At 42.7% G+C, this 23,521-nt stretch overlaps 1 protein-coding gene across 3 annotated transcripts in view; it reads right to left on the reverse strand.

Annotated features, from left to right (window-relative positions):
* Nucleotides 1-23,521, reverse strand: part of FOXP1 (forkhead box P1) — a 620,529-nt gene that overhangs the window by 68,538 nt on the left and 528,470 nt on the right. For 2 of the 3 annotated variants that reach the window (XM_052636448.1, XM_052635792.1), the window contains exons 8-11: nt 23,230-23,367; nt 22,106-22,192; nt 16,615-16,768; nt 11,040-11,244 (exon numbers count right to left, since the gene is read on the reverse strand). In XM_052636448.1, the coding sequence (XP_052492408.1) occupies nt 11,040-11,244; nt 16,615-16,768; nt 22,106-22,192; nt 23,230-23,367 (584 nt within the window). The remainder of the gene's footprint in view (nt 1-11,039; nt 11,245-16,614; nt 16,769-22,105; nt 22,193-23,229; nt 23,368-23,521) is intronic. The other variant, XM_052637104.1, reaches the window with a different exon arrangement.

Genomic DNA, 23,521 nt, shown 5'->3' on the forward strand with positions numbered 1-23,521 from the left:
CTCACGATCTACCACACTCTATCTCATTTTGCCTATATTTGTATCACTGCATTTATTACACCGTGTTGGCAAGTGTCTGTCTCCGCGTTTCTCTCTCTAGGCTGTGAGCTCTTTAAGGGAAAGAAGTATGTTCAAGTCTTCTCTTAATTTCCAGAACCTACAATTAGTAAATAAAAGCTCAATAAAGGTGGCTTGAACAAACAAATGGCCTTAAAATCCCAACCACTGAACAACAAAGCTGCCCTCGCACTGATCGAGCTAAGAGCCACAACCCAGCAAAGCATGTTCTCTTTCTGCTCCTGCCTCAGGAGCTTTGCTTTTGCTGTGCCCTCTGCCTAGAGGGCTTGTCCCTGTCTGATCAAGGGTTATTTCCTCAGAGACGCTTCGCCAGACCCATGTATACAAACAGTGACCTGAGCCCCGCTCTTACACCTTTGCGGCTTCGTTTTTTCCCCTGGAACTTAATTCTGTCTTTTCATTACACGATTATGTGTCTGTTCTACTTCTCTTCTCCTGCAAAGCCAGCTCCATGAGGTCAGACTGTCAAGGTCAGGGTTTTAACTCTCAAAGCCAAGGACACTTGGGTCAGAGCTTGTGTGAAGTTTTGCAGAATAAACGGGTCCACCTCAGTACTGTCTGGTAACTTCTGTCCTGCAAAGGCACGCTTTTTTGGTTGAACCTTGGGCAAAACTTCCCCGTTTATCCTTGTTAAATTTCTTTTTATTTCTCCCTGTACAATCCTCTAATTTATTCAAACACTACTGGATTATTCCAGCTCTTGGTGTCAATTTTTTTTTCTAATTAAAGTAAACTGCCATTTATTTCTCACACTGATCTTTAACACGGAGACATCTTGTTCTTGTCTTAAATATGACTCATATGGAAAAATGTAAGTTGGATATAGGGGCTCATGTATACCAGAATGTTTCCATCAATATTTTAGATATAAAAAGGAGAGATATAACTAGAGATGCCTGTCCAATTCGAAGATCTATAAGTAATACTGCAGTGGAGGTTTTTAGCCTTTTGGATGTATAACCAGAAATTCCACCAGATGACTAAAATGGCCCCTCTTAAAAGCAAATACCACATCATTTACACAAACACTTTAGATTTCTCTTTCCTTTTGCCATAATATACCTTCAGACTCAACATTCACAGCCAAACTGTAAAATACACACACAGAGCCGATCCTTCAAAGATAGAGAGCGACATATTTTAAAAAAAAAAAGAAAGAAAGGAAAGAAATATTAACTTGCCCTTAGACTGATTTCCTTGAAGACTATAAAAGGAATAAAATTTGAAGGTCATAAAACTATGTCTATTTGTTTAGGGAAGTCTTACAGGTAGTATAAATATCATCAGCTACAGTTGCTATGAGGTCTGTTTGTTTACCAAACAAGAATACAAATAGTTACACAAAAGCGGAACAAAATTTGGGTATATAAATGGAGAAGCTTTTGCCTTCGGGTAAATTTTCCAAAGTGCTTTTTAAAATGTGACTATTTTTTACCTTCTTCATGGGGAAATTTCTGTTTTCTCAGTTCCCCCTTTTCAGTTCTGACACCTCTGGGGAATGCTTTATTCTCAGATTTCTAAGACTGATAATGATTAGCTTTTCCTTTTCCCTTTCCTTTTTTTGAGACCATAAAAACCAAAGCCATTAGTCCAACAACCCAAACGGCACAATAAAAGTAAGTTCTCACAAATGAAAATGCAAAAAGAGAGAAGAAGAAAGCTGTAGAGTTTATAGACCAAGTCTAGGACAAGCATGCTATCCTCAAATTGAGTTCACCCACGAATAACCACCTAGAAAGGAATACATGTACACGACGTTTTATGAAACAGGTATGTTTCATACACCTGAATTATACCCTCTGGGTTAACCATTTGCTTCTAAAAAATAAAAGGAGGAAGGTTAGGTGAGGAGGTAATCGGCAAGGCAAGGCTGTTCTGGAATTTCTTGGCTGAGTATGAGTGTGTGTGGTGTGTGCACTTGAGAACGCAGATTTGCCATTAAACAAACTGTACCACAGAGGCCACTATGAGTTGAGGGCTTCTCTTCACACTACATTGACCACGGTACCTGCCAGGCACAGCCCCGTGTCTTTCTGTGAATGGGACACACCGCCATATGGACGAAGACACTGAACAAGCTGTACAACTCTGGGCGACATGTGCCCGGGGGATCGTCCTGTATTACCACCACCTGGGCTGTGGCAATTGTGCTGTGTCTGTGCAGAGGCACAGAGGAGCCCAGCAGGATGTTATTTTTGAGTACACAGAAAAAGGAAAATTACAGTTAGGAGAATTCTCTGGCTAGCGTATCTGTTGCTCAATTCCCGAAATAGTTTCCCAGAGGAACGGTTATCTGCTCTATTCACACAGGCAGAAATGACAAGCTGGAACACATATTAACAGTTTCCCTTTGTGAGCTTCCACTATTGTTTTAATGAGGAGAATATACTTTATAATATACTTAGGCCCTGACTGATCACAGAGCGGGGTTGGGGGTGGGATAAAGAAAGTGAGGACAGCTCAACATGCCCAGCGTACTCATTTTCATCACCCCAGCCAGCCAGTCCACAGTGCTGCCTCCCTTGGAAAGAGCAGAGAGCCAGGCTGCCAGGTGGCCCTGGCACAAAACAGCATCTTGGTCAACCTTGGAAAAGGGCGTGCCTTGCTTTTAAGTCTCCTTCACAGATTCCTGCTCACTGGGCCCCAACACCGGCTGGCTTAAAAGCCTCCCTGGTGGGCCAGGGGTTAAGACTTCACCTTCCAAGGCAGGGCGTGCAGATTCTATCCCTGGTTGGGAAGCTAAGATCCCACATGCCTTGCAGCCAAAATATCAAAACATAAAACAGAAGCAATATTGTAACAAATTCAATACAGACTTTAAAAATGGTCCACGTCTTAAAAATGGTCCACGTCTCACACACACACACACACACACAATCTTTAAGTTAAAAAATGCAAACCAGACAAACAGAAAAAAACAAAACACTGGACTCTTGGTTGTCACTTAAGCAAGAACCCCCAACTAGGAGTTTTCCAAGCCACGTGGCCTTCTGTTGACCCTTGGTCTCCCTTTCTACTTGCAGATGGATCCATATTCACCAAAGAACAGTGTCTATTCATTTAATCCAAGTGCTAAAGTGTACATTTCAACCAGACGTTTTCACAGGTAAAAAGACAAAACCTAGTACAACAGGCTATGCATCAGAGCCACCCAAAGATGAGTCCTCACCCCTTGCCACTATATGCTTCCCTTTACACCCCTTGTGTGGAATGAATGCTAAGAAAGCTAATGTATGTCAGGCGTTTCCACACAAGTGCAGGTAGACCAACCAAGGCACTGGGTGAAAAAAAAACAACTCTTATCAGCAAGAGCAGCTCATCAGAAAACAATGACTAACTTCCACAGTGAGAGAAAACAGGGGTTCAAAATTGATTTCGTGTGAGAAACCTGGTATGCCGGGCAGAAACTGCCCATGGTTGAGATTCATGTTATGCCATCGCCCAAGAGGAAAAAAAATTAAAAATCAACTGAATCTCAGAGAAACTTATAAAACAAACCTGGCTCTCCAGACCCTTGATGCCGTTTTATTGGAAAGTATGTATCATTCAAACACAATAAATAGAAATAAGATTTATAAGTTCTAATGATGGTGTGTTATGGTAAAAGGTATTTTATTGAGATAAGACATAACAGCCATTTGAAAATAATGGGTGAGTGTTTTTCTTTTCATCACCCCACAAGGTGAATAGCTAAGAAAATCCATACACCAGTCTCCCAGGATGTGCCACGAGGTTAAAGGATTTCTCTCCTTGCCCTTCCTGAATGTGTGGAATGACAGGAGATGACACAGCATCAGGCTACACCACCCTAAGAAAAGTGTTCCTTCTATTTCTAAAACCCAGGAACAACTGGTTTCAAGCAGAGAGACAAAATGATCGCAGTTCTTCTAAACGTGACTGTCGACAAACACCCAGCAGTGCTTTGGTGCACAAAAAGTTAATAAGTGCCCAGGAGCTTCTTTTGGACATAAGCGGGGCCAGTTTTGCCTTAAACACGCAGACAGACATGGCACAGCTGATGCTGCCAAGAGCTGGCTCTGGAGCAGAAAGCAGCGCCTGTAGTTCAGGCCTCAGCAGACAGGCACAGGCACCTGACGGGACATGCTCAGCCTGCTTTCTACAGTCTCCACTGCTTGTCACCCGTGTCCTTGTCACCCCTGCCTTCCGTCTGTGCAAAAGGATTTACTGGGGGAGAAGAATGGGCTGCAGAGAAAGATGGAGGACTTCTCCCTAATTACTGCCCAACAGACAGGCTGGCCCCAGGCTACCATCTTGGAAGGTTATGGCCTGACTCTGATCCCCAAACTGTATCCCCCGGAGGCTGTAACCCAGAGTCTGGGATGCAGTTCAGGTGGTTCTGATGAGCAGCCCACCTGGGAACCACCAGAATGTGGCTGCCATTGCAAGGACCTGAGACTTGGTGACACCCTACTTCTAGTCCCTACCTGGTCCCTAACTAGCTGTGTGACTCATGCAAGTTATACACTGCCCAGCAACGCAATCTGTACAAAGAAGACAGTAACCCATAGGGCACTTGTGAGGATAAAATGGGAAAAATCAAGATCAAGGCCTTTATCAAGGCCTTTATGCATTGTGACTGGCACAAAGTAATAGCTCAATAAATGATAGCTGGCTGAGCATCACCATCATATGCTAGTTTCTGATTCTTTCTAGCAGTAGCAGTATCTGTACTCTCTTGGCTCATACAAGAATAGCAAGCCACTAGTTCAGTGGACTGAAGATGTCTGGGAGAGTCATCAAAATCTGGATGAAAAATTGTCCTTTCCAGCAGAGTCAAAACCCAGGTGAACTGGGCATGCTACCTGTGCCGTTTCTCAAACCTAAATGGGCATGCCAAGGACTGCATTTTAACCCTGGGACTGGGTGAAAAAGCAGACCCTGACTCAGGAGGGCCAGGATAGGGCCTGAGACCCTGCATTTCTAATGAGCTCCCACATGATGCCAGAGTTGCAGGTCTACAGCCTCTGAGCAGTAAGAATTTAGGGCTTCTGCTGCTGTTTGCTGTTGTTCAGTCGCTTACTTGTGTCTGACTCTTTTGTGACCCATGGGCTGTAGCCCGCCAGGCTCCTCTGTCTATGGGATTCTCCAGGCAAGAATACAGGAGTGGGTTGCCATTTCCTTCTCCAGGGGATCTTCCTGACCCAGGGATCAAACCCTGCATCTCCTACACTGGCAGGTGATTATTTACCATGGAACCACCAGGGAAGCCTGAGAATTTAGAGTAGGTATGACAAAGAAACTCCCGTACCCCATCTCACACCAGTGGAATCCAAACCTTCAGGCCTAGGGAGATGTATGTTCTAACAAATACCTGTGACGTTATCATCGGGAAATCTGAAAAACGCTGGTTCAGTAGGTAACGCTGGAGTTGGCCCGCTTTTTCTGTAAATGGCCAGGTGGTAAATATTTCACTCGTGGTGGGCCATATGCTTTTTGCTGTGACTACTCAAGCCAGCCATTGTAGTGTGTGAAAACAGCCACAGACTACATATCAATGAACAAGCCTCACTGTGTTCCAATAAAACTTTATTTACAAAATAAGAAGCTGGCCAGATTTGGCTGGTAGGTCATAAACTGCTGACCTCTGTAATATCAGATGCCTCAACAACATGGCCAAAAAGTAGCCTGACACTTCTGAAGACAATCTGGGACAATTTGACTGCAGATTCGCCAAGACAATTTAATGAGGACAGACGATTTGGAGCTACTAGTTTGTTCAAGTGCTTCAAATCAAATGAAATATGAAAGAAATTACTTGATTTTCAAAGTACTAAAAAAAAAAAAAGTCGACATGAGGAAGAGCTATTCAGAGTCATGGGAGCTAGAGCTTACTGTTTAAATGTCTGGCTCCAGAGGCCCTAAATATGAATATGAAAATATGCAAAAAGTTAAAGGCTTGTGTAACCGGAAGAGTTCTGAAAGCAAGCTTCTAGAATGTTAGCGAGGAAACCAAGAGCACAACTATTTATTCATCATCAGAGAATTTAGTTAAAAAATAAAAAAAGAAAAGAGAAATGAAACACCAGGCATGTCCACAACTCAGAGTTCCTTGCCTTTTAAAAACAGAGGGGCCAGTCAACATAAATGTTATTGTTATATAGTCAGATCCACAGCAATATGTCAAAAGGCCACAAATCGAAAACAGAGACTTTGTATCAAGCGAAAGTGTCTGGAAGTCCATGAGCCAAGCAAAAACCTTCAGGGGCTATTTGAAGGTGGCTGCCAGCTGAGAAGCGTGGAAACTGCGAGCAACTGAAATACGTGGGGCTGTGTCAATGAATGAGAAGGAAAAGGAAGGTATCTCCTGAGGACAGAAGGCAGGTCAGGCCTCAGAAAGAGAGAGGTTCCTCGACCTGGGTCACCTGAGGCTGTGACTGCAGCTTCAATCAAAGAAGAGGCTGCACAACCCAGGATCTCTCAGGAGTTTAAAGAAACGTTTCACCAAACGTTTAAGGAAACCCTGGAACAAATATTTAGAAGAGCTATGCATCTGAGACATATTCGAGTTATAAAACATCTACTAACGGTGGTTGAACTAAAAGCAAAAAGCTGGGAAGGATCAGAGAGAAGGGCTATCTCTGATACGGACTACAGAAGGACAGCTGAAGCAGAATAGAGACCAGATGATGTGTTCAATGAGGAAACCTAAGATTTATAAGACAGGAAGGAAAGTCAGGATACAGTTAAAGAAGAGCGCGCCCTGTTTTACATTTGCCTGTGTGCAGATCCTGCATGGGTCCGTTTTTGTTCTTTATGTGCTGTTTCAGACTGTAAATGATTTATATTTTGCAAATCCTCCCTACCCACCCTCCCTTTAAGAGAAGCTCAGGAACTACTTGTCTACCTTACACAGGAAACTCTGGGATTTCCCTTTAAATATGCTGATGTGCACACAGTAGGTAAGCCAATACACTGTTGAAGTGAATTTAAATCCAACTTAAAATTTCTTTTGGAGCACTGACTTTAATTTATCATGATTAAGTATTCACTTCTGTGCTGAATGGAGTCTCTTAAGTCCAGTTTTACAAACTAAAAGAGAGCCTTGAATTTGCATCTCAACTATGAGACTAACCAGTTCTATGACCCTAGGTCACTTATTTAATCTTAATGAACCAACTTCCTCATCTGGAAAATGGGTATAACAAACCCTGCTGCTTCCCAGTGGTCACGTGGCTAAAACGAGACATCACTCCCAAGGCAAGAGTTTAGCCAGTTGCTTGGCACAGGGACAAAGAAGATTAAATGTGAGTTTTCTTCCCCTTCCCTAGTGCATCATAATATAATGTGATATTTAGAATTTTAATTCAGGCAATTACTTAAGTAGTAATTGCTATTTGTATTTACATAGCTGCTTTGATCCAGGAAGCTCAAAGGGCTTTACTAAATTTAGCATTTTAATAAATGTTTCATTTGCATGGTGTTGATTTTGTTTACCCACACCAAAACTCGGAATTTCTTAAAGCGAGATAGTCAGACAGTTGAGAAAAGCGAGATAATATCTTTGTGTTTACAGGTATCCCAGGTCGAAGTTCTGTCTATTTACCAAAGAAGTCAGGACGCCCTGGTCCTGCAGAATGAAATGACAGTAAGACATGATGTGCCTGCCTTGCTCTGCAGCTGCCTAGCTCCTGCCTGAACTTCAACCCCACCACACTTCTCTCAGGCCTGACAACAGAGCCCTGTCTACTGCACCAATGAATTTATATACATACATATATATATATATAATCAGCACAATAAACATTTTTGAATTCTCGGAAGAAAATCAAAGCACGGAGTGCAGTGCCTGTGCTGAATTCTAATGATGCGGAAGGTCCGTGATCGCACTGGGACAGGATCTTAACAAGCCTTGATTTGAGCGCTGGCATCCGCCTCACAAATCACATGGGCAGCTCCTCCCCTAATGATGCTGAATATTGATACATGTCTCTACCCCGCACAACAGGGAAGTGGGTTTCTACTGGCAATCTTTACCAAAGTGTGTGTGTGTGTGTTTTTTTCTTCCCTTCTCTACACTCAAGGGTTTACCCTGAATGATTTAATTATAATTTTCCTTGTGTAAGACAAATTAAAGAGGAGAGTAGGAGTGTCGTGCCAAGCACATTATTTATCTCCTTAACAGATTGCAGCTCACCAAACCCCAGAGCTGCTGCAGCGGTGGCTGCTCACGGGAGCCCGAAGGATGCATGGGGGCAGGCAGCGGGGGGAGGAGCCTTCCACATGGCATGGAAATCCGACTTTGAAAAGCAAACCCCAGCTCTCACAATGCTACCTTGGGCCCTATGAATTTCTGCACGGAGTACTCCAAACTCCTTTCAGAAAGAATTCTTAAAGCCGGTACCCCAAGATACAGCTCCAGGAGCAGCACTGGGGGTGGGGAATATTATGCAGAAACCAAGGGAGAGCTTCAAACGAGATATATTTCACAAATGCTCCTGGTGAGTAAGGGATGAACTTCTCAAAGGGACTCCTGAGACAAATGACAACTCATTGTGTAAGGGAGAACGCACTGCGAGAGGGATAACTTTTTTAAAAAACCATTTCCCACTATTTAAATAGCAATATCCCCCATGGGATTTTAAAGTAAACCATCAGATGGTTAAAACCATAAAATACTCATTATTGAGTCCTTATATACAAAGCTGACTAATAATTCAATTTTTAGTGATCAATTCTGTAAGTTTGTAACTTTTTGACTTATCTTTAACCTAAGGTGCTCTGCTCATCTCTCTTATTTGTCACATTCAGTTAAAATGTGGTTAGAATTTGATTCAGTCCAGCCATGCCTGGGAACCTACCACATAATATAAACTCAGAGGCCCCAGAGATTAAGTAGCAGCATATAATTTCACAGTTGGTTCTTCTTTGCATGTACAGTTGGAGAAGTCAGCCTGTTTTTACATCCGGATTAATGCTCAGTGAAATCTGAATTCTTTCCTGATCCTTATTCTAACGTGGGCAGGTAGTATAATGAAGATTAAGCCCAACTTTTGTGCAGACACATAAGGACCATAAAACGAGAAATCCAACAAACTTATTCTCCTGGAATTAGACTGTCTCTGAGATCCATTTACTTTCAAATGCACCTTAAGACATGAAAAGGGCTATTCTTCTCCTATTTGCCTCCTTGCTAATCTACTACCTGACTCCAGATATATAACCTTTTAGAATGAAACGGAGCACAGTGCATCTAGACAGGGAGAAACTCCTATGTCACAGGAAATCTGTGCAGGCTCCACAATGGCCGACAAGATCACAATAAATACTTTAAGTGCATCAGTTGGCATGTTTCACTGTATGGCCCCCTTCGCTACCTATGGATAAAGATGTAATTCAATTCCTTTGCTGTAAATGGACAGCATCAACCTCAGGACACCAAAAGCAAGTAGAGCAAAGGACGACAACGTAGAACCTTTTCTTTAAAATCTATCTAAGGTCTAGTGTTTCTTTCTTTTTTTTTAATTACAAAGGCATTCTAAGACCTTATACAGCAAGAGCTAAGACTGGTCTCCAGACATGCAAACCTATCCTCACTGGAAACAAAAGAAGTCACATTTGGTCCAATGTTTCCAAACTAATTCTTACTGTCAACCATTCTATTTTTCAAGCTCCTCTAAACCAGTAAGTTAAAAGCATCTTTTAGTTCTGCTGTGTCTGCCACAGAAACTCTAAAGTAATGTTAGAAGGACAGCTGGAAGCTTTGGCTAAAACATATATAATCTCATCTCCAGAAACCTCTCATGGAGTTTGGGTTTGAACATGATACACACACAACCAACACATACACAAATATTTAGATATTATTTTCTGTGATTACTAAGCTCTGAATGGATCAAGTACTGCTGGTATAAAGATATATATCTAATTAAATCAGTGGGCTTCATGTTCAACATTTTTAGAAACGTATGAAATTATATGTGTACTTGCTTAAGTGAAGAACGTAATTAAAAAATCTTTCACTTGGTCCCCTTATAAAAAAACAAAAAAATTTGGTTTTCCTGAATGGGAATGACATTTGCTATCACCTACGACTTCTGTGTGTGGACACTCTGCATACGAGCTACATAGGAAACAGGTTAAAAATACACAACAACAACAAAAGTTTTATATATATTTTTTCTACTTTGAAAAAGCACTGAATAGTAGTATTAATGTTTCTGGGTGCTAAGGTATAATAATATGGATTCACAGCTTCCTTTTATTAGCACTGTCTGTTCACATGATGTATTTTGGATCTCTCAAAATACCTCAGCTTCAACTAACATCCAAGTGAAGCTCAGGGCAATTTAAAAATATAAAGTGTTAACTTCCAAACAGGAATATGGAAATTGAGTCAATGCTACAATACAGACCAGATAAAGTGGCTCTGTATGTCTGTGTGTGCATATATGTGGACCGCTTCCATCAGTCCATCCTACAAACCTTCATTGACAGTCTATTGAAAAAAAAAAAAAAAAAACCCAAACCTAAACACTTTGGGGACACAACGGTGAAACAGATGGGCCCCCCGCCTTCAGGGAGGGAACTGCAGAGTAGTGTACATTTTATCTTTTCTCAAACTGGAATTCAACACAGCCTACAGTAGACACTGCTATTTCCTTAGAAAGCACACAAAGACAAGGAAAGCACCTTGTACGCAGTGGACACTTGACAGAAAGAGGAGGCCTGGAAGACCACCTCATCCAAAAGAGAGATCGAAAGGCTGCCTGGGTTCCTAAGCTCAGGTTCCATCTATGTAAGTGCTAATTCCATGTTGAAAAGGTGACAATAATTAGATGCTTCACACCCACACCATACTGAATACATTCTTAAGTAATTATACGCACACTCCAGTCACATGGATCCAATTAGGGATCACCGAGATAGATACGGCGAGGAGAGGCCGCCCACCCCTCCGCCTTACAGCTAGCTTCGGACACATCTCAGATTTGCGTTCCTACCTTTCCCTTTTGGGAGTGTGGACTGACAGCTGTCCATTGGTAGAGGCATGTGGGTTCATTATTAAGGAGGTCTTGGAAGGTGCAGAGGAAGAGACACATGTCGTGGTCAGATCCAAACTGCTGTGATTGTTGCCCGTGGTTTCTTCTGTCGTATGAGCACTTGTCACTTCTTTCCAGAGCTGCTGCAGTTCTGTTGGAATCATGCCTGAAACAAACAAATTGGATAATTAAATCAATTAACAGCTAATTCCGTCCTCTTCAAACAGTAATTAAATCAAAGAGTCAGTAAACAAAGCCTAGTGTTAGGGTTTTTTGGGGGCATGCAGTTTTTTTTTCCTTCCCTCTCAACTAAGGCAAATACGGTAGGAAGGAATGGGTCCTCCACCTGAAGTGCCCTCATCACACATAAAAGACTCCCATGAAAAGGATTCAGAACACAGCTATTTTTTGCAAAGACTGTATGCCTCCATCCAAACTGTTGTTTCTAGACCGCTGGGGTAAAAAAAAAAAAAATGTAGATAGATGTTACTGTATTTTTAGACACAAAGAAGGACTCAAAATAAATTTGTTCAACTATACTATTATGACAACATGAACCACAAAATGAATAATTTTTGTGCTTAAGTCTTAAATGATGACAAATAGCTTTGTTATTAAATATAGTTTTTATTAATCACTTTTAGACATAAATTATGAATTCATATCGTCTTCCTGAAATGCTTTTCAACTTTTAACAGTCAAATTGATTATACTATGATTATTTCATTAACACACCTATCTTCCTCATTAATTTTGGTTTCTTGTACCACATGCTTAATTGATGGATGTGTCTACTGAAGAACTGTATAACTTTTTATACAAGTAACACTATTATTACTGTCATTTCTTAGATCCATGCTAATGAACCATTGCAGAATGAAATGAAAAAGTGAAAGAAACCTGAAGCAGTAAAGTTCTCTTGCTCTTTAAGGGGGTCACAATGGACATGAGTCTTGGGCAGTAAGCGTTACCTTGTTTTTTTTCCTCCCAAGAAGACATTCAATCAGTATGTCAATCTCACTAATGTGGGGACGAAGCCTTTATTCTGGAGGCATGCCTCTACAGCCCAGGATTTCCAAATCTGACCTCAAGGCATATTCTAGCGCATACACACACAGAAGAAACCATGTTCTGAACGGCAACTGACAACCACCACCTGGGAGGACAACTTGGAAGTAATCCCCAACCCTTGACATCACAAGGCAATGCCACATTAGAACTGGACGTCTGGATCTCAGTTCATTGTTTCAATGAACTGGAACTGAGCTCTCCTAGGAAGCCTGCCATTTTCTGACTATATAGCAGGAACTGAAACAGGCATGTTTCTGACCAAACCTAAGGTACTGAATTTAAAAAGAAGGCTGTGTGCATTATATTCATTTGAAACACATAATAAAAAATGCCAAGGTCTAAATTTAATTTATTTTTGTCATTTAGAATACAATGGATAGATAATCATCTCAACGTGATCAGCCAAACATCTTTACTTTGCTAAACTGTTAAAGATTTTAATTATGCTAGCATTGGAGAGCACTGGTCTAATGAGGCGATGGACTCCAGAGAATCCGAGTGGTTAAGAACTGTGAAATGAGTCTGATAGGATTTTTTTATATTCACCGTGGATCGTTTGCATATCAAAGAGGAGTAAATTATTGCACAGCAGACCAATAACCTTCCCCGCCTTTCTGAGAGGAGCGTTAACAAAAACAGTTGGTCTCTCCTAACGGTTCTCCAAGAAAATGTTCAAACGCTTGAGTCTCTGCAATTAATATATATTATAAAAGAGGCCTCAAATGATACATTAAGTGGTCAGATATTCTTCGAATGCGTCGACAGCCAAGTCAGTTTTCTTCTTCCTTCATAAAAATCAAATGCCAATTATATTTTGATGGATTTTGTCCCAAATGAGCATTTAGTTATTAGGCATATTCAATTATTACTTGTCCCCTGAAATTAAACCTCGGAGGCAAATTAAACAAAGGGAAAGGTCACCACACAATCCTGTGTCCAGTTCTGCTGCACCTCGGCTATTTTTTTCCAACACCTAGAGAGGTGATGTGCAGGGTGGGTTGGTAGCTAACAGGCCGCCACTGATGTCTGCACACCAGCAATTACCTGGGAAGATGTCTGACCCTCGGATCACTGTTTATTCAATTGAAACAATAGTGAATAGGCTTGTCTGTGGATGATGGCACACCGATATAAAGCCACATAAGTCAACACCCAGTTTTACTTTCTGGGGAGTATATACACACAAAAAGAACAAGCTGCCTAGTTTTTCAACTCAAACTAATTGATTTCTGGGTTAAGGTGCATGGGAGGTGGGTTTCTAACCACTGCGTTAACACTTTCCCTCTGATAGAAGCAGCACTTTGAAGCTGTTTCAAAAGTAAGCTGTTTATCCAGCAAATAAAGACAAAGAGAAATGCCCTGTTATACTTGTTAGGCCCACAGTGCACATTAATGTTTCTCTCCTCTCCTTCTGGCCCAATGGGCTAGCAAATCAGTTTCTTCATCCACAGGGAGAAATGGTAAATAAAATAGTAACTCACTGACTGACAACAAGGTATCCTTCTGGGTCAAATTTCAGTGTGATAATTATGGTGAAGAACATGCGCATCAGACTCACAGAAAGGCAGTCAAATCGGTCTCTTCCATCAATGTTACACCTTGTTAGTGATGTTAAACTGTTACTTCAGTGAATAGTATCTACCAAAGGATGCTGTTATTTGACAACTGAGATCTCATGATAGAATTAAGACAGATAAAAGGTAAGCTAGTCACTCATCAGACTGAAGGGACATCAAATGTCCAGAAAGTATGCATTTTTTCCAAAATGGTAGATAGAAATAATAGTCCCAAGTTAAACAGATCCATTAACAGGTACATCGGCAGGCATGCAATTTTCTTCCAACTGTAGTTTATATTAAAAAAAATTAAAAAGTCAGAATGATATTAAAAGTGTATTTCTTTATGGAATTACAGGTGCTGAGGAAGATGATATGACTAAAGCCATCAGGGGAAAAATAGACGTGCTAATAATACAGAACAGGGAGAAGGCCCTCCAACAGCCCTAAAAACATTTTACAAAAAAAAAAAAAAAAGGTCCTTTCGTTTCATAACCTAAAACCTCCAAGGTAAAAAAAGAGTCTTCAAAATATTACTCTCTGTCTCTTCCAATACTGTGATATTTACATGCACGTTTAAGGCAACTTAGCCAAGACCATGCAGGGATGTAAAAGAATCATGGTGAGTACATCCTGAAGTGAGCATTACTAGCATTTTAACACATACACCCTGTGCCTGCCTACGTGTCTTTTTCCAGGACAACTGGCCCCTTCATTATAAAAGAAAGTGCAGACACAGGTTTAAAAAATGTATGTTGCGGGGACAGTTGACAGATTACTGTTCACGGAACTCAATTTTACAATCCCAGGTATCACTGGCTCTAAAACAAACAGAGTTGATCAACCTTTTTTTGTCCTTGTACCTCCATACCCAGGTGACCATGTTCAAGCAAGCAGAAAGTTGATTTAAACCTCATAATGACATCAGTTTTAAGTCATCATCTCTCTGACAGAAAAAAAAAAAAAGACTGTGTTGTAGTCCAACATGACCGAATTCTCCAGCCACTTTGGGCAAGGGGTTAGGGGACACAAAAGCAGCATTTTGATTCCAAGAGAGATGGCTATGACATGGGTGGTTCATTTCACTAGGAGAAATGTTTATATTTGCATTTATGCATTTTGGGCACACATAAAGACACCCCCTTAGACTATAAATATGCATCTTCTTAATGTTGCGGGGGCTAAAGCGTTAGAGCCGACTGCTAAGCATATCAATCAATGCCATGACTAGTGAATTACCTACCGGTGTCTCTGATATGTTACTGCAGAGATTACACTTCATGCATCACCACATTCATTTCTTTCACATTACATGTGAGCTTGTCTTGTCACTGCCCAATTGCCCTCTTTTGGACAGCTTAACTGATGGACTATAACAATGAACCTTAGTGAGCACACTTAATAGTATAGGAGCGGTAGGAAAAGATGAGCGAGGTAGAAGCGGAGTCCAGTGGGTGTGTCAGCCCAGCCGGCGATGTTGCCGACAATAAATACAAAGATGTAATTAATGCATGTTATAACATTTTGCAAGCACAAAAGTGCATTAGCCCATGTGTCCTTCCCCCCGCCCACCCCCACCCTGGCACTGCTCAGTTACCAAGTCTTCTATTTCGACAGCAATGGCAATATTGATTATATATTGTGTGGATGAGCAGTAATAGCAGGAGGAGGAGGGGAGTTGAGAGGGAAGTTAAAGGAAGAAAATGTCCTGGGCTCAGCATTAAGACATTAAGAAAACTCAAAGAACCTTAGGAGGGACACAAGTTGGTTGTGGGTGACTCAAGAGACTCGAGGCAGATATGACTCACTGGCCCCACCTGACACCAAAAGTTACTGAACACATGGCCATGCCTTCAGCAACAAGAGGGGAGAAAGAGTTTTCATATTTTGAACTGTCTTTGTCACGCACCTGAATCCAAGACACCAAAGGTTTTAGCTACCAGTCTTGAAGGCACCACAAACACATACACCCGAGTCTACCATGGGCCTTGAAGAGGCCAATGAAATCCACTGTGCCACGTACAGGATGGAGGACCTGTATTTCAAAACACAGCATGACTCTTTCTTCTTTCCTTCCCTCCTTCCTTTCCTTCTGGCTGGTCCTGAATAATTCATTTGTGTATCACATTGCCCACGTGAAAGTTAGAGTTGCTTCAACCCAGAGGGATGTCCTAAGAACAGCAAAAGTACTCATTTCTGTCTGGCGGGCAACATCCATTGAAAGAACATGTCAATGGCTTGTCCAAAGAAATTTCTAAATCCATGAAATCTCACTCCTTTTCAAAGAGCTCCAATTCTCAAAAAAGAGCTGGAGATGGACAGGCTGCCTGTTCTAATGGGTGCAGAATCAACTTGCTCAGAAACCAACAATCAAGTGAATGCAAAAGAGAGAGATTCCAACAGAAAACCCCCTTGGCTTCTGTAACAGCAAGAGATGAATCACAATTGTTTACCTGAATTTCTCCCTAGATGTTAAAAAGAGACATTTCAAAGGCATTACTACGATTTAAAACAGAGCAAGTTACAGGATGTACAATGTATCTTAAAATGACTAACGAAAGCCGTCAAGAAAATGTATTTGCGATTCCAAACCGAAAATGTGAGATCTGATTAAAATGCTCCCTAAGACAGAGCAGTACTGCCTTCTCTCCTGCAACATTTTGATCCTGTGACATCGGCGAAGCCTGCAGACGACCCTAGGTTGTCATCTTGGCACTCACAAGCCCTCCGGCTTCTGGAAGGGTCCATCACTGTTACCTGAGCTGGTTTTGCCTCTGAGTGTGCATCTGCGTGTTTTAAACAAACAATCTCCTTCATGATGAGCTGGAAGGAGACCCCACTCCCCCTGCGCCCCCATCACTGCCCCAGAGTCTTGAGAGACCAATGCCTTTTGCATCATCAATGCTTACCTTGAGTGAGAGGTTGGAGGGGAAGGGCGGGCTGCCCTGGCTGGATGGTTAGAAGGCCCTGGCGCTGCAAAGACAGGAGGTGTTGCTGCTGTAACTGCTGCATCTGTAAAAGTTGCTGCTGGAAAGCCAACTGCTGGGTAGCCACCTGCTGTTGCTGAAAGAAATCAGGCAGGGAAAAAAAAAAAAAAAGGAATGAGATGGCCACTGCCCAGGGAAGGCGAAATGGATGGTGGTCTTCAAACACCCTGTCATCAGCCAGGACTGAGAGTGGTCACCAGAGCTTCGTGGAAGGCTCGGGCTCAAGGCTGCCTTCAAGGGGACCTCTGCAGAGGAACGAAAGGGGTGGGCGGAGGCCCTTTCTCCTCCTGGCTCCCACAGAAAGACAATTTGCCAATCTAGGCAGTTTTTCCTGTGGTTGGAAAGGCCTGAGTTTTTGCAGTCAGAATGCGGACTTCTAGACTCTGAAACCTGTAATGAGGCACACGAGAAGTCCAGTTTCACCACTCGAGGTCTAGAGGGATTTGAACCCTGAACCCTGAGGTGTGAAGGAGCAAGCTGCCTCTGTCCTGCCTGCACAGGGAGAAGCTTTTAACTACTCTGTTTATCACTTCTGACATAAATAAATGAGAAAAAATCAGACCTTTGAAGAAGAAAAACTTCATCTAATATTGTTAATTAGCCATGACAAACGATGAAATAACATTGTAAATCTTTCATAGAAACAGCCACTAGATTTTAATTACACACATTCATAATTTAGCAAACAACATCGCACTCGGCTGTGAGTGCTTAATATGAAGGACACTTTAAGCTGCAGATGCCTTCGCTTGGCTTGAGTTTCAGAAACCAACCCCAAGGTCTGCTGGCTGGTCGTGCTTCCCTACCCGCTTTGTTCTTGAAAAGAAGGGGCTCTGCGATATGATAAATATCTTTCTGTTGATTGGACAATGACAAGAGGAAAACTTTTGTTGTGTAAAACATCAATACATCATTCCTGTGTTTAGCAGGCCTTGCTCCAGCCAAAAAAATTAATGTAGATTTCCTCAGTAATTATCTGAGTGATAGAAAGATAATACAGTGCAGTATTACAATAAATAGAAGGAAATTATCTAATATCCTTAATCTGCGAGGAATCAAATCGAGGTGGAGGTCTTAGCCACATTATGGCTAACAATTATGAAAGAAAAATTAACCCTTCTTGGGGAAGGGAGTTCTGGAACCAGGAAAGAAAAAGAAAGGAAAAAGGTTCTTTAAGAAAAGCCACAAGATTTGTTTTCCTGATTCTGAGTATTATTCAACACGTGAGAGAGACATTCCCAACCAAGAGGACTACAGAACCCTTTCAGAGCCTCTCATAACTACACTTTACGAACAACTGCATTCACTTACCCTAACACATGACCTTGATCTGATACATCCATAAAATGGTATATATACCAAGACCTTCTGATGCAAAGTTCAAAGGAGGAGAAACAGAGCGGTTTCCTTTTGGTCTCCATGTAGTTTATTTTACAGTAAAAACCATCATTCTCATATTAGCAACCAATTTCAGACTTACTACCATGCCACTGAGAAAGTTAATTGAGTTTCACTCCAAAAAACAAATTCTATACCACTAACAACAAAAATTTAAATAAATTTAAATGAAAAGCCAGTGTTTTCATTTGAAGAACAGCATGCATAAAATGATCCAATTGTTTTCACCCCTTCCCAAGTTATCACATTAATGTAAAACCCAATGATAGTTATATTCATGTCAAAATGATTTTTTCACTTCTTCAACAGATACTAATTCATGATGCTTTTAAAAAAGGTGGGGGAGGGGAAGAAGAGAAGCAAAAACAACATGGGTACAATACAAGATCAGGGATTCAGCTCTTGTTGAAGTAGAAAATCATGGGGCGGGGGGGGCCGGGGTCTGGGGAGAGTGTTTCCTGTCTTACTGTAAATGAAATGTTTAGAAATTCTGTATTTATATAAAATGACTGATGGCTGCTCTGTTGTCTCTGTGGCCATCCCTAGGAAAAGCTCATGAGAGCTGTCCGCGTTTGAAAAGCCAGGATATAAAAGTATACAAGGCCCATTGTCCAAAGAAAGAATTTAAAAGCAACACTGGTTGCCAAACTGTGCTCCCCACCCAGTTACCAAACACAGGATACGAGCCGTTTGTTTACTTCTCACAATTGAATGCATACAAAAAAGGTCTCCCTGCAGTCCCCTGGACAGGTCAGTAGTCAGTGTTAAAATGCTAAAATGCCCTGATAAACCTTGCATTTCGGATCCCCTCCCTAGAGCTGCAGTCAAAGGTCTGTTTTCCTTTCTTCGGCTCCTCCCTACCGCCTAACATAAACTGTCATAACTACCCAGGACAAACGGCCCTTTTAAAACAATCAACTTAGCCTACCTCGCCCGCACAGGATGGGCTCTTTTTTTGTGGCCTGACTTAAAATTAACTCTGCCTTCACTTTTCCACACCCGTCCTGTCAAATAGTAATGAGCCGTCACCTAAGAACTAGCTGGATGGGGCTTACGGAGCGCCCATCTTCCCAAGAAGGTCTCAGGTCTGAACTCAACAACTCGAGGCAACTTCAGGAAAAAAGAGACTAAAGTATGTTGTTCTGGCCCAGGATCAAGTATCTTACTGCAGAGGTGATCAAAAGAGGGAAAAGGCGGGGAGAGGGTGGCTGACGATTCAAAATTATGAGCCACTAATGACTGGGGATTCAGTAAATTAATACACTTGTTCCATCTGTCAACATCCAAGTTCAAACCTTGTTAAAATCCTAACCAGCAGTCCACATCATGAAATTACTACCATGTGACTCTACTTCATGGTAGCACAAAAGGACCACCACCGGCATAGTAATTTCAGGAGGCTCCCCCCTTACCTGGGGGACGTAAGGATCGCCTGGTCACTGTTCCAACAGGACTTGGTAACATTCAGTGGTGCCGTGAACACACCAGTAGAATCCAAGGGGACGTGCTGTAGGTCTGGGCCCAGCCACCCCTCAGGATGTGAAGGCAACACCACCTTTACCATCAAAACGGATGGCAAAGTGTGACCACAACAAACCCAGTGGCCTGGAAATGCTGAACACTATTACTCATGTAACCACCGTCCCCTGGTTCAGACACAGAGCGGCCCCCTTTCCCCCCCCACCCCCGCTCCCAAATTCCAACACCACCAGCGGGTCTGTGCGCCCGAGATGCCCCCTTCCCTTTCTGAAGGCAGCAATTTGGGCGAGTTAACTTTTATCCTTCCTTCTGCTGTGTAACTTTCGCCTTTGCATTTCTTTATCTGCCCTCTGAGCTCATCTGAACTTTCATGTTCTCCCAGCATGCAGACGTGCATTCCAAACTATGTCTAACAGACCAAGTAAGAGGTTAATAAGAAGTGGCAACAGAAAGGAAAAACACAATCCCTGGTAACTGATAAGAATGACAGTGCGGCCCTTTTTTGTTTGTCTTCAAATATAGAGTTAAAGATCTTTAAAAAACTAAATTTTGATGCCTTTGAAAAGAAAGAAGCACAAAATAACAACAGGGGGTTATTGCCTGCGAGCCACAGGGGAGAAACTCCATAATTCTTATTCTCCCTTTTGAAGGCTGTTAGAAATCTGATTCAAAAAAGCAACAGCAGAAGGGGAAACCTCTTGAGGCTGTAACCATTTCCTGTGATCATGCATAATGTGCTTCAAAAGTGGGTTTTTACCAATTCTGTTGATCAATTGCACCTCCTTCATATCCCTTCTTTTTTCTGCTGTGTTTACATCTGATGTGACTCCGTGACAAGCACTGTCTGAGACTGTGAAACAGGCCTGTCATGTTGATTTATGGGCGCATCAAACCACAACTTGTCCAAACTGAAGCTCGCAGTTCATTAATTAGAGAGTTGTGACTTTGAAGTCAGCTTTCAGACTGTGGTTTTTAACATTTGGCTTAATTTATATGCTCTTGAATGTGGATCTCTAAGGAAAAAACTGAAATTCCCTTCTTGTCTTTGAACTTCTTTTGACCGCACAATAATCATTTCTTTGTCCAGAGTGATGCCTGCAATCCCAGAGTCATTAACGCGCATTGAACTGCCACTGATGAGTAAGCCCTACTGAATTAGAAAAACAGCCAGCAAAACAAAGCTGAGAGCCTTCTGCACAGTGATATCTCACAATTACATGCCTTCCCTCCCTGTGCCATTTCCATTTTAATTACTGTTAGTCCTTTAGATTTACATTTTAGACACTTTTTAATCTGTTCCCTTTTTTATTATGGCAGCACCCGGTAGCGCGCCACCGTACTTAAGGTTGTGTCAGCAGTTTCATTAAAACACCTCCTCCCCTTCAGCCCCAAACTGCCCCTACTCTGCAGGGGTTTCCATCCAGGCTGCTAACCAGGACTCCAGGGTGAACCCTTGGCAGGGCAAGGAAAACGCACCCAGTTTGTGCAGAGCGAGGAAGCGGCACAGTGAGAACAGCTGGGTCATTCCCAGCGTGCGAAAACAGGCGTTTCCAGGCACCCGCGCTCCTGAGACGGCCAGGGACAGAGTCACCTGGCAGGACTCCTTCTAAGCTGAAGGCAGGGGCTGCCTGCTGCAGGCCAGCAAAGAAGCTGTTCAGTGGGACTGGGAGCTGTTTACCAAGCTCTACATTGTCATTCCGAGGAGAATACTCAAATGCAAAGAATTTCAGTCCACCATGAAAACATGCAGATAAGTGACACTGGATAACTTTGAAATGGGAAGAGAGATGTCACGATAACACACACATGCCCAGAGGTACTCCCCCATCTGACCAAGCCTCAGCCACACTGAGTCGCATAGAAGGTGGGACAGAAACCCTGCCTGGGAAGGTCTTCCCTTCTGTTGAGAGAATACTGTTACCTAACTGGGCAGTAGGCACATGTGATCACTTTGCCCACTTATAAAGGCCTGCATACACAGAAGCTATCGCAATACACAAGTTCTTCTCAGAAAGACACAAATACTCCAAGCCTGCCATTAGCAATTATGATCCATGCAACTTGGAAGAAGTTGTTCAACAAAGATGGGGTGTTCTGAACCCTGCTCTAACTTTTGGCATAAGGATTCTTTTTCTGAAGGCAAAAGCCATCACCAACACCCAAGCTCTTCGAGCTGGGAGAAAAAATATCAAGTGTGCGCCCAGTTAAAATTTTACTGGGAGCACTTCACCTCCCCTAGCTAGATCTCAGCTCAGGGGTGCATTTGCAAAAGTCACCCTAAAGGTTCGGCCCAACCTCCTCTTCCCAGCGCCCATACGAGGTACACCTGTAGCAGTGTTCAAAAATACGTGGCAGCCAGCGAGCAGAACCCAGAAAAATCTGAAAGAAAACAGGACAATAACTCTCAGTCTGAAAGCTGAGAACCGATAGAGTCAGCTCAGTTGTGCAATCATTTAAAAGATGAATGACAGTTTAATAGCCACGAGATAGTCCTCTGGGATCTGTGGTTTGAAAGTAAAATATGTATTGTCGGTACCTCTTTAGGCTGTTTTCCAGCATGTTGTTGTAAAAGTTGGAGCTGCAACTGTTCCTGTTGTTTTTTATAAAACTCTTGAAGCTGCTGCTACAAAGGAAAAAGAGGACGGTAAGTAACAGAGGGCAGTGCCAAGCCACTGTCCCTTTCAGTGCCATACACAAACTGTGATTTGAAAAATAGCATCCTTTTATCTGTAATGGCCTGACCTTTAGTTTGAAACTCAACAATAAATTTCAGTGCATGCTGACTCTTCTTGGCATTATTGTTTGAAAAGTAATCTCCAAAATGAACTGATGAAAAACATACCATTTTTCTACACAAACTAATTAAAAGAAGGCAAGGAATGACCTTTGATTGTACAACAAAGCTAAAGCGCCCTTGCTGAGGGAGTCTGGTGACTCTCTGCTGCAGATTGTGCATGCTCAGTGTCAGGCTTGGGCGGTGCTGGGGGCTGTTCAGTGTGGACATCTCCGTGTGGCCAGTTTCCTCTGCCTCCGGTCCCCACCACCTTGCCTCAGCAGCTCCCATCGCTATGGTCCCGAATCCCCGCTATCTGGTTCAGGGGTCCATCAGAGCAGACTATGAGGTCCGCATGGCACCATGGCAGCCAGAAGCTTATTTCAGCATCAGCAGACACAAAAAGGGTGAAACCAACTGTGCACCTGACAATTAACAAACTCCAAGATGTTTCCTGATGTTGAAAAGTTCTGTATGCTTCTGAGTTGAAATGGGGACTTCGAGAGCTGTCACATTTAAACCTGCTCCTGACATGCTCTCGTTTTGCTTTGATTCACATCATTTAGAAGCCTCTGGGCTTACCAAATAAAAGAGCGCAAAGCCCCCTAAGCCGAAAAGATCTTACTTCTACCAAGTCCAATTATAGCCCTAATCTCAGTCCATCGGGTACTCTCCTGGCCCAAACCCTCGCGGCTTTGGCAGGGTCCCTCTCTTTCAAGGATGCAAATGCAGTTGATCACCCAGGGACCAACGTACATCCTGCCCCACCCGCCTCGCTCTGCTTACTGCTTCAATGGGCAAAGGAGCTGCTCAGGTGAGGGCAAGTATGAATGGAGGGGTGGGGCCCTGGAGGCATGGGACGCTAGGGAAGGAGGAAGGACCATTACCTGTTGAAGCATGAGGGCCTGCTGCTGCTGGAGGAGAACCTGGAGCTGCTGAGGGCTCAGCACTTGCTGCTGGAGAATCTGCTGCATTTGCTGGGGAGTGATAACTTGAGGTGTCATCATAGCCACTGACACGGGAACCTAGAACGTTAACGAAGGATAAATAGGAAGCCAGGAAATCGCACACCCACAGCACTCAGCCTTCCACGTTCAGTGACAGACTGTCTTCAGCCTGCTTTGAGGACTGACCCATTTCCCATATGCGATTCATCTGTCCAAAGGGGATGCAGCCACA

Source organism: Budorcas taxicolor, chromosome 1, assembly GCF_023091745.1.
Source record: "Budorcas taxicolor isolate Tak-1 chromosome 1, Takin1.1, whole genome shotgun sequence".
In the NCBI taxonomy this organism is placed as follows: Eukaryota; Metazoa; Chordata; class Mammalia; order Artiodactyla; family Bovidae; genus Budorcas; species Budorcas taxicolor.